General features: G+C 40.4%; 1 protein-coding gene and 1 pseudogene across 1 annotated transcript in view; both read right to left on the minus strand.

The window, feature by feature from the left end:
• Positions 1-2,258: 2,258 nt before the first annotated feature.
• plac8l1 (PLAC8 like 1) overlaps positions 2,259-16,328 on the minus strand; it is a 37,090-nt gene continuing 23,020 nt past the window's right edge. The window contains exons 5-6 of the mRNA XM_037747593.1: positions 6,516-6,585; positions 2,259-2,769 (exon numbers count right to left, since the gene is read on the minus strand). Of these exons, the coding sequence (XP_037603521.1) occupies positions 6,556-6,585 (30 nt within the window). The 3' untranslated portion in view covers positions 2,259-2,769; positions 6,516-6,555. The remainder of the gene's footprint in view (positions 2,770-6,515; positions 6,586-16,328) is intronic.
• Positions 10,421-12,318, minus strand: LOC119475139 (annotated as a pseudogene).

Here is a 16,328-nt window from a genome sequence, read left to right on the forward strand (position 1 = left end):
GAATGAAAATGGGTTCTGTGGGTACCCACGAGTCTCCTTTTTACACACATAACCACTTTATGATACTCACATGCAGTTTGGGGCAAGTCATAGTCAAGACAGCACACTGACACACTGACAGCTGTTGTTGCCTGTTGGGCTGCAGTTTGCCATGTTATTATATGAGCATATTTTTATGCTAAATGCAGTACCTGTGAGGGTTTAAAATTAATCATTGTTTTGTGTTGTTAATTGATTTCCAATAATAGATATAAACACACATTTGCATAAAGCAATCATATTTGCCCACTCCCATGCTGATAACAGTATCAAATACTTGACAAATCTCCCTTTAAAATACATTTTGAACAGATAAAAATGTGTGATTAATTTGCAATTAATATAGTTTAATCATGGACAATCATGTGATTAATCGCGATTAAATATTTTAATTGATTGACAGCCCTTAAAAATAAACGTGGTTTGTCCATGCCCTCTAGAACAAATCATAGCAGTGTTTACTGATCTGATGCCATAACAAAGAGGACATCATACATCATGTCATAAACACTACCTAAACATTTTTTGACACTACAGTGAATGCCTAAAATGCTTTGGCCAGCAAAAGTGACAGACTGAATATGACTATGAGGAGATGTGACTACAATTTTAAAGTGGTTTGACTTGGAAATGTTCAAGGACTATTTCGAAAAGCATTCGGCTTAATTAACAGTGATGAAATAAAATAAAAACCCTGATACAGCATAAGTTGTCCAAGTTTACCGAGGCACTTAAATGATGAATTTGAACACTGAATTTCATTAAAAAAAAAAAAAAATCAGTTCCACAGCAGCAATGTTTTAAATAGAACTACTAATGCATTTAAACATCATTATCGTAATTACTGTGCCTATCAAATGATAGATGTTGCAAATCACAGTCAAGTTAATATTTAATATTTCTCTCGGACTGATTTTCTCTGGGCTGTATTATCATTTTAATTAGCTGTATGGTGGTGATGGTGTTCGACTCTCATGAAACCCTGAGACACAAGCTTCCACCTGTGACCTCTCCACCCCACTTTAATTTCATCTTCAGAAAAAAAGTCCCTCTCAAAAAAATTATGCATGACTACCAACTGCGATCCCAGCCTATGTGAGAACAGCAGCAGCAAAAACAAGATAAGAAAAGAAGTTGAGATAAAGATTTTAATAAGATTAAGCGCTCTATTTTCATGAACCCTGCGGTGCGGCTCAGATCGCAGTCAAGTGTGTCCTGCCCAGTCTGTCGGAGGTGTGCCGAGCGCAATCTTAGTCATGCCACTAACATGGCTAAAAAACATGAAATGCTCTTATGGGTATTTCTTTTTAAAGCAAACTAAAGGAACAATGAGGTCTTTGTAGCTGACAACAGCTCCTAACCCACCTGACACCTGGAACTGATGGGTAGGCTACAAACCAAACTATACTGCTCCAGTACAAATCCCATGTTTTCGTATTTAACTGCTAATGGAAAACAGTTTCTGAAATTGGTCCAGTATTGAGGGAGAGTGCTGTAGATGGCAGCTGCTCACAGGCTGCAATATGGTGCTATTGGGGCAAGCTGGCAGCATCATTTACGTCCACTAAAAGTGCTTGTTTTTGCCATGACAGGCTCTGATTGTTATTATAAGTGTCTGACAACATTATGGAAAGAGTCTCGCTCAAGGAGAAGTCTCGTTCTGAAATCTGGCGAGGTGATGTGTTACCGGAAAACAACGGTGGAATAGTGGAATACATCCATGGTGGAAACGCAAGTGCCGGCCAGGCAGTTTGCTGTGTTGGAGTACAGAAACTGTAACTTAGTGTTATCTAAAAGATTTTCATTTAGATGATTTTGACAATGTGGATGAGGTCTTTGAATTAAATCTTTTTGAGCCGGATATTCAGATTTCACAACGACACTTCCCCTTGAGTGGACACAATAAACAGACCAGATCAAGCTAAAGGTAAGAAAATGTTTTTTATTTCTCTGTACGGTCCTTTCCATAATGTTAATAATACCAATCTGAGTCTGTCAGTGGCAAAAACAAATGCTTTTAGCGGACGTAATGTTATATTGACTCACTTGCCCTCGCAGCTTGTTTCACGGCTGCTGTCTACAGCACTCTCCCTATATTGTGACTTTAATTGCTTGTAGGTAACATTTTCATTTCAGCAAGCTCTATATGCAAGGAATAACACACACACACATACACTCATACTTGCATACACACGGAGAAACAGTCATGAGAATGAATATGCATTCAGAAAAAAAGTACATGTGCTGACACATGCATCTTTAATTTACATGAATAATGATGACCCCTGTTTTTCACCTTAACAACTGACCTCCCTTTTCTCAGAAATTGTTGTCCCTATTACTCAGTTAAACACAAAAAACATGGGAAAATAGGGTCCAGGTTGAAAAAAAAGCGAATTTACCCTTTAAAGCTCAGTGGTGGGGACTCCCCCACACGCAGAGCAGCTCTTACTAGTGAAGAGGATGACAGAGAGAAAGAGCAGGACTTTGTACTCACCAGTGGGTCCAAAGAATGGATAACGAGAATTTCACTCCAACTCCACCAAAATCAGGCAAGTGGGACTCCATTACACAGCTGGGCTGTCCAAGCCTGAGTCCTAAAGTCACAAGGAATTAACAAGATGTCTTGCAGTACCTATAGTGCCATTGGGGTAAGGCAGTTCCTTGGGGTTGTTGGAAGAAGGTCAAAACTTTGGAGCTGCATGGTTCTTTGGGAAATCCTCACAGTCACTATAAAAACACAGCAGGAGGAGGTCAATGAGACAACAAAAGTAAACACCATTGAAGCAAATATATATACTGTATATTATTGACAGGGATTATTTTTAACTTTCTTCTTGTCTTTCTATTCCAAACCGCTGTGCCGTTGTATCAGCCAAAATTGAGACAGGCAAACCTGTCTTATTAGCATAATAAAGGTTATCAGAGACAAACGCATAATCCATCATTGTTGAACCTGGGTATTAAAATGTCACACTATTTCTGTAGGCCAATTTAGACAATTTTTGGAAGCAATGTAAATGTGCAGTGAAGTATTTCTGAATTGACATAACACTTAAACTACTTAGATGGCTCAAATTTACTCAGACAGTAATTTAGGCAGAGCCAAAAATCTATTTGAAATAATGTTTGATTAAAGGATCAGTGCAAACGGGGGCCATTCCTTGCAAGACCCAGTGTACTACAGTGTTACTGGATATATGGGTTTATAATAGTAACAAAATAAATCAGTAGAAATTGGACTATTTGATGAAACAGGCAGAAGATAATTTATCTAAGACTGCAATATTAACAGGTGGTTTAAATAATACCATGCTTTACCGTTTTTTTTGCCTACCATTAAGCAGAAATGCTAGCATCATGGGAGTAACGGGTATCCCCCGAATGTCTCTGGCCAATCAGATTACCTGGCTGAAAAGCCTAATGAATGAGAAAACAACTCAGATTCACTGTATACTGTGCAAAAAAGGAATCCAATAGCGGATATGGGAAAAATCTGAGTGGGGCTGATAACTTTTTGTCTGATAACTAACAATATCGATCCATTCAGCAACCTGAGCTGATTGAGCCGCGCACAAGCCTCGACATGTTTGCAGGAAGGGGAGGAAATGAGCGGTCAAGGTCAAGTTCGACGAGGCGATTTATTTTTAATTTAATTTTTTATTTTTAATTGAACGTCAGTGTGTTGTTGTTTGCTTTGTGCTGTGCCAGCTACTTTAATTGCTGTTTGCTTCCAAAAATAACTAAAGGAGCAAAGGAAATTGAGTAGGCCAAATGCTCTCCATCTAATGTTTTTCTTCTTGGCTTTTATAGGAGACCCTCGTTTCAAGAGGGTCTGGCTGCCTTGCAAAGAGAAAACGGCCGTGACAGATGTCTCTCGAAAAGATGGAGTTTACTCTGGAGTGAAATGAAGTGAACAGCCAATCTTTAATCCAATATAAGCACACTGGCGGCCCACAGGGAGTTGATGATTAGAGTGAATGTCCAGCACCACCACAGGCATAGATTGAAAAAATACCAGAGGAGATATCTGCATTTTTACATATTTGGATACATGGCATCGATAAAGAGCCCTCAGTCTTTGTGCTTTACACTGAACTCCTCCAGTAATACTTGATTTAGCTTGTTTGATAAACATGATAGGAGCTTAACATTTGATAGGGGTTTAATATTTGAACTTTGAACTCTGTTTCAAAGAAAATGTTTTACATCAATTCATAAATCCATTACTAAATTTGTGTGTAAAGCTTGGCTAAAAGCTCAAGATAACTGTTTTTACTAAAGTAAATTCCAAGACCCGCAAACTAAATGAGCACACAGCAAAATTGTCATTAATTAATGTCATTATGAAAGCACAGTCACTCTACAACCAAAACTCACTGAACCATTAGCCAAAAGCAAAAACCTTCACTTCATACAGTCATAACCATAAATTATGTCTTTCCTTTACTGTTTTGTGATCAAAAGGTTTGTGACCCGTATCAATGCTAACCTGACCCGTCAGACGGTTTGTTACACAGAACCATCTGAGAAGTTTAAAAGCTAGTTTTAAAGTGACAATTTATGAAATCAGGTTGCAGTAATGACCGTCTTTTCAGGTTCACAGTTTTTCAAGTCTGACTTAAAACAACAACACTTGTGTGCTTACATGTGCAATAAAAGACTTTTTGGGCCCTGTAATCATGACTCCCGTCTATACTGACCGTGTAGAGATCCCTTCCTAATATGATTCTAATGTAAGTAATGTGGCACAAAACCAACAGTCCTAATTCTCAGCAAAAATACATTTTAAAGTTCAACCAAAGCTAATACAAGGCTTCTATCGGAGCTCAGCAAGAACACACTGTTTGGGGAAACTAAAAAGAGGACATTTTGCACTAAAGGCAGTAACTTTATAAGTAGGCTAAGTTTCACTGAACAGCTGGCACAACTGGCTCCGGATGAAGAGATCCATGTGAGAGGAAGTGCTCCACAATGAATGTCAAGGCACAAAGGACTTCTGCACACTGTTAGGCTCCAAATAAATAGTTTATTTCTCTCTTCAAGGCAACATTTTGATCTACAAGATCTTCCCCAGGCCCACAATGAATGTCAGAAATTAATTAACTTCGGTAATGAAGTCTTCACACCTTTTGCAGAGCCTGCTCGCTATATTGTCATACATTGCCTACCACAACAAGTATATGCAAAGTTCTGGTACTTTGTGATTATGCAATATTTGCAAATTAATTCCCCGAGGTGTCACGTTTGTTTTTCAACCTCACTGTCTTTCCTAATCTCTCTTTTCCCCTTTCCCATCCAGCATTATAATTGGTCTAATAATGGCGTAGATGACAGCCTGTGGCTGGGGCTCTGCGCTCCTTCTATTCAGTCTAACGCAGCGCTTCCACCTGTCATTGATTTCCATTATTCATCGTAGGGAGAACCGATAGTGCTCTCTCTGCAGGACCCTTCTCCAGAGATCACCTTTCACTCGGTTTGTTCGCTGCCACAAGAACGCCACACACAAATCTGTTTCATTCTTTTTATTTTAAGAAACATTTAGAGATTAATAAAAGACAGGCTAATTTTCTCATTTTTATGTATTGTTCTAACTGAATTTGCTCCATTTAAAGCAAGTTTACTGCAAAAGAATAAATAGCCTGAAAACTCATCTTCCTCTCAGCTGTGTTTACATCCCATTGGTTATTACAGGATCCAAACAAATCCACTGATGACCTTTAGAGGGATATCACTGCACATTTATAATAACATGAGCATGCACAATGGGATTATGCCAGAGAAATGACAATATAACAAGCATCACCTCATATTTATTATAGCAGAGGCTGCTGAATCTTATCGCTGCAGGTTTTTTTCAGTTTCAACCTCCTCGGGAAATCTCACTTCACCTTCAAAATCCTTAACCCCAAATACAATTATATTTATTAGATTAATTGTTTTGTGATTCATGTATGTGAATGATTGAAAACTGTAAGTATGAGACATTTTCTCAATCCTTGACACAAGCAACACAGAGATAGAAACGCTTCTGGAGCTGGTAAGCCTCTGAACCACGATGCTTGACTGGGTAGAAGAGCGACAACGCAGTGAGGCAAGCAGTTTGCTATTTTTCGTACTCCCTGTCTAACTAAGTCTTTCAGTGTGTGTATGTGTGCTCGCACATCTACCTTTGTGAGGACCAATTTGAGTTTTTAGACCATCAGAGTGAGGACATTTTTGGAATGTGAGGACATTTTGGCCGGTTCTTGGTTTTAAGGTCAAGTTAAAATTAGATTTAGGTAAGGGTAATGGTTAGGCATTTAGTTGTGATGGTTAAGGTTATGATGAGGGGCTAGGGAATGCATTATGTCAATGAGTGTCCTCACAAAGATAGAAGTACAGGAATGTGTGTGTGTGTGTGTGTTTGTGTGTCCCCTTGTCCCTGTTTTCTTGTAGTGAATTTTTTTTCTTCTGCAAAACAAAAAGCAGCTTACCATCTCTTGGTTGGCTCCGTTGTCTGCTTGCACATTCTATCTACTTAGGCCGTCCATCTCCTCCTGAATCCTGTACATAAGCCCAAAACAAGAGATGTCACCACACACATGCACAAACTCTCAACACACAAAAGGACATCTGAATAAAATAATTCAGAAAGACCTGCAACAATGGAAGCAACAGCTAAAGCGAAGCAAGTTTTGGTGTGCCAAAAAGGAATCGGTGCAAGGGCGATTAAACCGCTATACAGCTTGCCTGCTGGAAGCATATAAAAATGAAACAATGAAACACATATGCACATGTGTGCACATATATTAATTATATCCCAAGTAATAGCTTGCTAATACATTTTAACAATGCTAAAGTACATGAAAGGTGTTATGTGCTTCAAAGCAGCAAAAACATGTATAACAACTGTAAACACCGTGGAAGGGAGTGATGGACCTGTTGTTTTATCCACATTGTAAAGATGTTGATGTTTTTCCATCAAGGCTCGTTGGCAGGAAATGAAAAAATACAAGACAAAGCCAGAAGAGGGAGACATGCCAAGAGGGCCTGCAATTTCGGCAGCCATTTTGGAATAAAACCACAGACTTGAATTTACAATGGGAAAAACTGTATTTTGAAATAGAGATGATGCTACAACAAAAGTTTCACACAAAACCAGCAAAGGGTACAATTTTTTTCTGTAATCTATCATGCAGTGTTGGTTTAGCCCTGAGTTTAGTTTAGCTTTACTTCAGGAACACTATGAACCTTTTAACCATAATGATAACCATGCAGGCTGTTCTCGTACACCCTACGAAAAGTAATGCACTGTATTTCGTATATGTAATCCATGTAATCATGAACCAGGAAGTATTAAGAGCGACAAACGCGACGTACGTAGGAGGTTGGGGTGGAACGGCGGGTCAAAAAAACACCGGACTTTTGCCCTGGAGACCGGTGTTTATATTTTCTGTGTGAAACCAAAAGTCAACGTTGATTTATTTGTCACGCCACTTCCGTCTGTAGTTATATTAACCAAAACCATGATCCTTTCCTTAACCTAACTAAGTACTTTTGTTGACTGTTAGTAGCTGAAATTGACACGTGTTGCTGTACATTCGTAGGAAAACGCACAAAATAAGTTGCGGAAGATATCGTACAAACTATTGTATGAGGATACGTTGAACCATGATATTACTTAAATAACAATTTTCCTGTTTTTGGAGCATGGGCTGCTAAGGATGTATGTTCGAACTGACACCTACACTCAGTAGGCGATTTGTTAACAGGGGGGACGCACCCAGTTCGTTTTGTTCACCCGCAACTAGGGAACCTAAGGGATGAAGAGGGGGAGTGCCAGGTTAACAAGGGGCATGCATTTTGTTAATTTTGCAACTGCCTGCACTTCTTAAATACATATCCACACTGTAGCAAAAGCTACCGTTTATCATCTTTCCAGTCCACTGATACATTTTGACAGAACAGAGCCGAACACACTCCTGTTAACACCATGCCAGATGATGTTGTCTCTCAACTCTTTTCCTCCCCACACCTCCTCCCCCACCCTGACCTCCATTTCTGCTCTCCTCCCTTCAGGCACCCATCTTTTCTCTCTTCTCCCCCCTCCAAACCCTGATCTGCCTGTCACACCATCACATCCCCCAGCAGGTCTCTTCTTCTTCCTCCCCCCGTTCCTCACTCAGTCCATCTCTTTTTGTACTCTCAGTAACTGTTCTTCTGACTTAGACATTAGATTTATCTGATACTCTGGGCCTTCCCTTACAAAGCTGGGGCTTCCTGGACCCATGACTTGAATATTGCACCTACCCCTCTCCCACACAAGTCGCTTCAATTACACATGGTTGTCTGCATGATTACCGAGCACAGATAGAGTATGACACAAAGCCATAGTGACAGATCACATAACGAGGGGGGAGAAGCAGCAGAGTGGGGGAGAAATGAAGGTAGGGATGGTTAGAAAATGAGGCAGAAAGAGATAGAGGATGGACCAACGGAGAAATATTTGTCCCGAGGTCCTTAGAAAGTTTAAATCAGCTCTTGTTTTCATAAAACAAATTATGATAATCTACACGGTTTGACAGTTACCTTTTCCAATTGATGAGCTTTCTGTCTCTGAAACTACGTGGACATGCACTCTAATCAGACTGAGGCAATATTCTGATTATTGCAGCCGTCAAATATCACCTTAACCAGATTATTTTATTTGCATTAATGTCTTAATCAGAGCATATTGTTTCTGTCAATTAGCACAACAGAAGACTGCTGGGGCATGTGGGACTGTGCCGGACAGCATTCGCTTCACGTCGTAAAGGTAGAAGAAAGCAGTTGAAGTCGTACTTGATTTTCAATATCATTTACACTGTTTGCTTGTTTCATTTGGCCCATTTGCTCCACAATAAATGGCACGCTGCAGTTTAGTAATGCCATGACAAGCACCAAGGGAATCACTTCATACACTCCAGTTTTTGACTTAAAATGTACAAGTTGACAAAGGAGTGCCGTAGTACCTCATGCCGAGCGCACCCAAAAAGCACCTGAGCGGACACCATCCCTTTATCTCTAGCGCCATACATAGAATAAAATTTATAAGACACATTCGACATAAAAGCCTGTCTGTCCTTAGGTTAGGTCAGGTTAGGTAATTATACAATCTTGTTATGAAAGTTAGATATATGGGTCATTCTTTATCAAAGGCAAAGTTTAACAAACACGGTTAATATTCAACTTTTAACAATTTTGCTACCCAAATGGGGACTGAAGCTGGTTATCGGTTATATGGTTATATGGTTATAAAAATTGTTAGTATGTCTAATCATTAACAAATGTTTTAATGCTAAATCACCAGTTGGTCATCCACCGCAGCCACAATGGAAAACAGATCCTGTGCACTTTGGCCTTAAGCATCATATAGCTGTAAACTCATTGAGATTGAAATCTCTTTTCCTAGAATGACCAGGCCAAGAGGGCAGCACAGACATTGTTACAACAATAAAAGACAAACAAAACAAGCAGACAAATACAACTGTCACGCACCAAAGTCAACATCTCTACGTTTGACCAACAACCGCATGAATGCCTCACAATAACAATCACGTAGGTGAAAATTCAGCATATCATGCTGTGATTGATCAAACTGGTCTAAAAAAATGTACATTCATTGTCACATAAACAAGTATACGGTGCACAAAGAAAGTGCGTGAGTGTGTTGTGGAGTGTTCAAATTATTGTTTCAGTCCATTAATGTATACAGGTGGAAAAAAAATGTATAACAGTCCCCAAAAATGACAAACAGATTGAATCAACATCTCTCTATTTTAGCATACCATTGGGAGGAGTGTGTGTGCTGATCACTATAGCTACTGACAGCCTTTCATTTACCTTGATGATTCTCTTTACAGCTATCTGGAGGCTGCAGGTATCTGTTCCATCTGCAGTCTGTGAGGGGAGTCATGATTATTATTATTTCTTTTAAATGATGTATTATTTTATGACATGTCTGTTTCATTTTGCTGGCTTTGTGAAGCACTTTGTACCGTGGATTTTGAAAACAATGTGAGAATTAAATAGATTTTTTTTATCAGATGCTGAAATTATGAAGAAGCTCAGCTGAATCAGCTTAACCCACCTACCATATTTAACATGCAAGGACTACCAACTGGGGTCCCTGAGCTTTGATTTAGTTTTCAGTAATTGTTTTTGTTATAATTATATTGTGAAACCAACCGGGCTCATTTTGATCCCAATATAGAATAATTGAAATAATCCCACAGTCATTCAAATTTAAACACTTTTTTAGATTTGTCTTTTATTACAGGATTATCAGGACACACCCATACAATTGTTATTATTCAGGAAGATGATTGCATGGTTTGAAAACTTGACACAAAATGCAGAAACAATTTCCAGAATTTTTCAATATGAGGTCAGCGAGGTCATTGACAGGCAGTATGACAAGGTAAATGATTCAACTATACAGGTTCATCAGTAACTTTAGCAGTGGAACTTTAACATTGAAGTTGTCTCATTCATGATATTAATACCTTTATTTGAGTTGATCTTGAAAGTCTTAACATACTACAAAACCAAAAAACATACATATTGTGGTGTTATTGATAATCAAGAGGAATATCATTGTGGAGTTTCCAAGAAACTTTAGTCAAACTAAAGTTTACTTACTGAAAATCAGAAAATGTTTTCTCTAAAAAAGGAAACATGGGTGTGATCATTGGTCAGAATCTGAGTCTGTACCGAAACTGAATGTCTTTTACGGGACGAGCCGCTCCAATGCCCAGTTGACTGGCAACAGTACCAGGTGTTTCTTCATGGGGATTCTTCAGTTCAAACTCAAAGTAGACCAGCATGAGGACGATAAACTGTTTTAGCTCATTGTTGGCAAAGAACCTGCCAGGACACATGGAGGTCCCTGCACCACAGGGCATGGTGTAGTACTTCACCTTCTTCCCTGCTTTGTAGAAATCAGTTTTCTTGCTCCTGTCTGGATTCAGAAAGCGGTCATATTTGAATGAATGTGGGTCAGGGTGGATCTCCGGGTCAGTGTGGATGACAATGTAAGGAAGCACTGCCAATCTGTCGCCCTTGCGAATATGGTATTTGCAACCATCTGCCATGTTGAGAGTCAGATCCTGGTGCACTGCTCTGTTGAGCATCGAAACGGCAATGAGTCGAAGGGTCTCCTCTACAGTGCTATCCAGGATTGGCATTTTCATCAGCATGTCATAGGTCAGGTTTATCAAAGGGCCATCACGTAGCACCTCCTGGCCAGACTCCTTCAGAACCTCATCTACCTCGCCCTTCACAGCCGTCATGGCCTCAGGGTGCTTCATGAGGAAGAGGAGCAGCCAGAATGCAGAAGGCCCTGTGTTGCCTTGGGAAACCCAAAGAAGCACAAGCATGTACTTGTCAATCATTGACTCCTTTATACCCAACTCCTGTCTGCCCCGCTGCATGTCCAACACCCAGGGACTTATGTTGTCTCTGGTCTTCATCTTCTGTATTGACAGAGCATTCCAGAAGAAAGCCTTTAGCCTCTCTGCCTCCATCTTTTCCTTCGGGGGCAGGACTCCATAAGCCAGATCGAGAAAGAAGCGGTCAAATTCACAGAATTTGTAAAATAAGGCTTCTGATTCAGCTCTGTCTATGCTTTCTCCAGATTTGTCTGACGCATTTCCAAAAAGGGACAAATAGCCAGCCCTAAAAATCGCATTGAAGCTGTACTTAAACAGACTGTCTTCTATCCAGGTCTTTTGAACTGCAGATGAGCCAATGTTCTGCAACATCACTTTCTGCAAATTACCCATCATGGAGTGTGTCAACATCTCCAGCCGAGGCCCCCTCAGGTGTTTGTGGCTGGTTGCCATGAGAAGCTGGTGCTCATTCCCTAAAGATTTGTAACCAAAGACTCATTGCACCAGCTGCCTGACAAACTGGTTGAAGTACAGTGTTTCTCGAGTGTCCTTAACAAATGCCCCCACTGATAAAGGGTCCATAATGAATGTGATGTACGTGCCTCCGAGCAGTACTGTGAATACATCACCGTGCTTTTGCTTCATCCTCTCTAGGAACTTCAGTGCGTCCTTGCGAACCCCTTATCCAAAGGGGGTTCTCCTGGTCGCCGCTGTCGAAACACCCCCAGAAGGTACAGGCCTCCAATCAAAAAGGTAAGAAAACCAAGAAGGATTGGTAGCAGCAAAGCCATGACTGATTCCTCTTGCAGCCACAGAGTAATCTGAGGTGACAGTTCACATAGTGCATTATAAATACCCTTTTGCTCCTCCCTTTGCTCATGGGATCATTTATAATGGGACAGAGCCACACTCACATTAAAAATTGAAGGAAAAATTGCAAACATTAACAGACACATTATTGTGGGGGTGTGAAGTACAGGTGAGGAACTCTATCACCAATCATCCACCATCAAATAACTGAAATAGAATGAACCCTCTGGAATCACCTCCCCCAATCTATCAGAGCGGCTGAATCTCTTCTAAAAACCCATCTTTATAGGCAAGCCTTTAGGTCTCATCCACATATGGGTTTGTTTGTTTTAGTTTGGTCGGGCTCTCATTGTTCTGTGTTTCATATTGTAATTATTCTCAATAAAGTTTTCTTACGGACCCGAAGAACTATCCACTAAATAAAGAGGCTCTTAAATTGGTGATGGTTCTTTGTAGAAACAGAAAGCCTTTTAGACAACCATTATTTTTCTGTGAGTAACATATTTTCTGTTTGTCTTAAGCACCGTAAGAAAACTGGCTTAGTTGGTTGCGAAAACCTTTATATTCCGATTGCATCTGGATGCTTATTTCATCCAAACTATTCCCAAGATATGGTCCCGTATATCAAACGGAGAGAGAGAGAGAGAGAGAGAGAGAGAGAGAGAGAGACCAAAGGTGATGGATTATGCCATTATCTACAAACAGGTTTCTGCACCAAAATTTGTCATATTCCTGACCTTGGCTGCTGAAATGAATAGTACCCTTAACTTGCCATGTCAAGAAAACTTTTTTTCCCCTCGACATCTTCTGCTCTGTCTTCCTATACTGTCCTGTTATGACCATTAAATACCTCACAGGAACCACAATCCCTGTAGTGTAATATTTGAATAAATCAGTATGTACTGGATGCAGTACAGCATATTGCACTGAAGCCCAATGGGATTAAGTTAATGGACTTGTTATTGAATAAAACTAAATTGGCGTGCCGGAAATCACTCTTCCAAACTCTTAAATGACTTCATGTTCAAATCAGTTCCTGTGGGAAAAACTTTGTTTAAACTCATATTATATCTATCCTGGATGTTAGAGCTAACTTTATGTACTCTGATTGGCATTTTGTTTGAAAAAAAATACAGAAAAAATCTATGCATAAGCAGCTGTAATTGTAAGAAAAAGAAGTAATATGGTAATGCTTTATAGTTATCACACACACACCAGATAACAAAGGCTAAGGCATTGCCGTTTAGCTTGTCCTTTTACACAGCAGCCTCATTTTAGCCAGTTATAGCGGCTATAACTACTTATATTCCCTTTTAAAAGGGCCAATCAGGGTTAAACTGCTGCAGGGATGTGATCATGTTCAGGCAGAAAGAGAGCAGATAAGGATGCTCAAGGACAGTTGAATTGAAAGGCACTATTTGAAGTTATTGATTTGTTCCCTCCTTCGCACGTCTTAGTGCTCATTTGAATGACCTTGTGATGATGGCGTACCGATCATCAGCTTGCAGATTCCCATGTATTTTACTGGTTAAACAATTAGTGACTAGAAAATTAGCCTCACTAACATGTATATGTAAACATTAGATGTTAAATAGCAGCAAGAAAAGAGTTTGCTTTTTATTACCGTCCCTTCCTCCCAACTTTATCTAATTCCTTGACCTTTCTCCGCCTCCATTTCTTATTCTTCACGCACAGTCTGTAGATATCTCTCTCAGCTTGCCATTACTATGGCATAGTGTGGAGAAAAGGTGGGGTCTTCGTAATAAATTACAGCATAGGGCATTTCATGGAAGCATTAGTGTAAAATGCCTTGCAGTACCAGGGCGAAATCCATATTTCTGGCATGGTTGTCTCCAGTGGAAAACAGACTGTAAACCCTTTGGTGCCACATTCTCTCCATTCAGCTGCATTTTTCATGCACAGTGCAATGCAGGTAATGTGGTCTTGCAAGGCCATAATGTGTGTGTTTATATGGACAGTACATCTAGAGTCAACTGTGGGGGGTTTTAGCTAAAAAATGTGTAGGAACAATAAAAGTCAAATTTCACACCTGGTGAAAGTGGTCTCGAAACTAGAATGGAGCAAATTCACCCACAACCCCAGATTTAAAGGATAGCTTCACAATTTTTCAAATTTGTCTTAAAGAAATAATCGGGTCAATTGAAACAGTACTGAATGAAGAAATCCATTCCTAATGCACACATAATTTGAGGCTGACTTAGACAAATCAAGTGGGTTTCTTCTAAAGTTACAAGGCCCTATCTTACACCGATAGCGCAGCGCGACTGTCATTGCTAGTTTCAGACCGACACAGTTGTCAGTTTCATGCCCAGCTCCCACGTTGTGTAATAGCCAAAGTTCTTGCGCCCATCTGTGTGCCCATGGGCGTGTTGGTTTTAAAATGAGGTGTGGTCAGGTGCATTGTTGTTGCATTGCTATCTTGATTGAACAGAAAGCAATTGCGTCATTGGCGCAGTATTTGCCCCTTGCGCCTTACTTTGCACCCAGATTATGCACTGCTTAACTAGCAAAAGTAGAGTTGGACACGCCCTAAATCCACTTGCACCATGCACTTTAGACGATGTGCTAAGGATTGTTTAAATAGGGCCCACTGTATTTTTAGTATGAATGTAGTAGTTCAATACTGTGTCTCCATGTAATGCCTCAGCAGATGCAGGTTTGAACCCAAAAGCATGACCCAGAGATCAAGCAGATAAACAATAAAGTTTGTCTCGTAGTCAAAAAACAGACAGGGGTCAGGAGGAAACAACAACAAACGACAACAACAAAAGGCAAACTTACCCAGGCAGGGGGCAGCCTAAAAGGTTAACCTTTAATAGATGTCTCCATATTTGTTCATTTCATTCATTCATGACATTTTATTTCGTGGTATTTTATGTTTAAAGGAGCAGTGTGTAGGATCTGGTGATATCCAGCAACACATTCTCACTCCCAACTCGTCAAATACCGCCGCTTAGTCAGTGCCCCTCGGCATCGGAGATCGACGCACAGGATACCCCTCTCGCATTACTGTTGGACGGACCAGGGACGGCATGTCAATATACGCTGGTTACATGAACAGTGTCCTTTCAAAATAAACTTCCGTTTTCACAGGAAGTTAGGTTTAGGCAACACAACCACTTAGGTAGGGTTAGGGGGCGGTCGTGGGTGACGTTAACTTCACTGAATAACGACTCAATCGACTCACGTGACTGACGATACTAACGAGTCATGTGACTAACGATTCAAGTGACTCATGGGACTGACGATACCAATATTTCTGCCAATAGATCCCCTAATTGTTACACACTGGTCCTTTAAGAGCAGCAGTCTATTATTAATTCTGTGTTTTAAACGTACAGGGTTGTGTCGTCAGCATGTCGCAAATCACCGAGGTTCATAAACACTTGTCTTAGTTGTAATCTTCCAGACCTGACAAAGCAGTGCATCATCCGACGCACCTGATCATCTAGTCTTGTCATCCCTAAAATAACTGATGTGTCTCGCAAGGCTGCGTAGAGAGCATGACAGTGCAGATGCTTAAAGGTCAACACCCTCTGGAATAAAACCAGAACTTGTTGTCCCGGGGAATTATAGAATCCCTAACCCATTAACATAAGCTGTTACTGACTAAAGGTGCTAAAGTGACTCATTAACATCCAAAGGATAAGAGTAACACTTTGGCCTGATAGCTTTAACAAATCTAACACAGTTTTGTAATCCACAGGTCTAATCCTCTTACCTGTGCATTTTTTTTTCAGCAACATAGTATCAATTCTATTATAAATCTCAGGGGTTACCGTTTACTAACTGAGTAAAATGAGTAGTTTAGAGCCCCGTGAGTTAGGAGCCGAGACTCCCCAGGAGTCCAGCGATACATGCCTGCAGGATGCGGTCGCTGGTCTCCTCAAGCTCTCCCTCGAGGAGAAAGAAAATCTACAGCTAGTGCTAGCACTGTAGAAAGTAAGCTAACAGAGCTGGTTGAGTTTACCGTCCCGGATGTGCTCGGTCAATTAGTCTTGTTGTACGACCGCAAAGCGCAGCTGCAAGCTGCCGAGCACCAGGCGC

This window comes from Sebastes umbrosus, chromosome 17 (genome assembly GCF_015220745.1).
Source record: "Sebastes umbrosus isolate fSebUmb1 chromosome 17, fSebUmb1.pri, whole genome shotgun sequence".
Classification (NCBI taxonomy): domain Eukaryota; kingdom Metazoa; phylum Chordata; class Actinopteri; order Perciformes; family Sebastidae; genus Sebastes; species Sebastes umbrosus.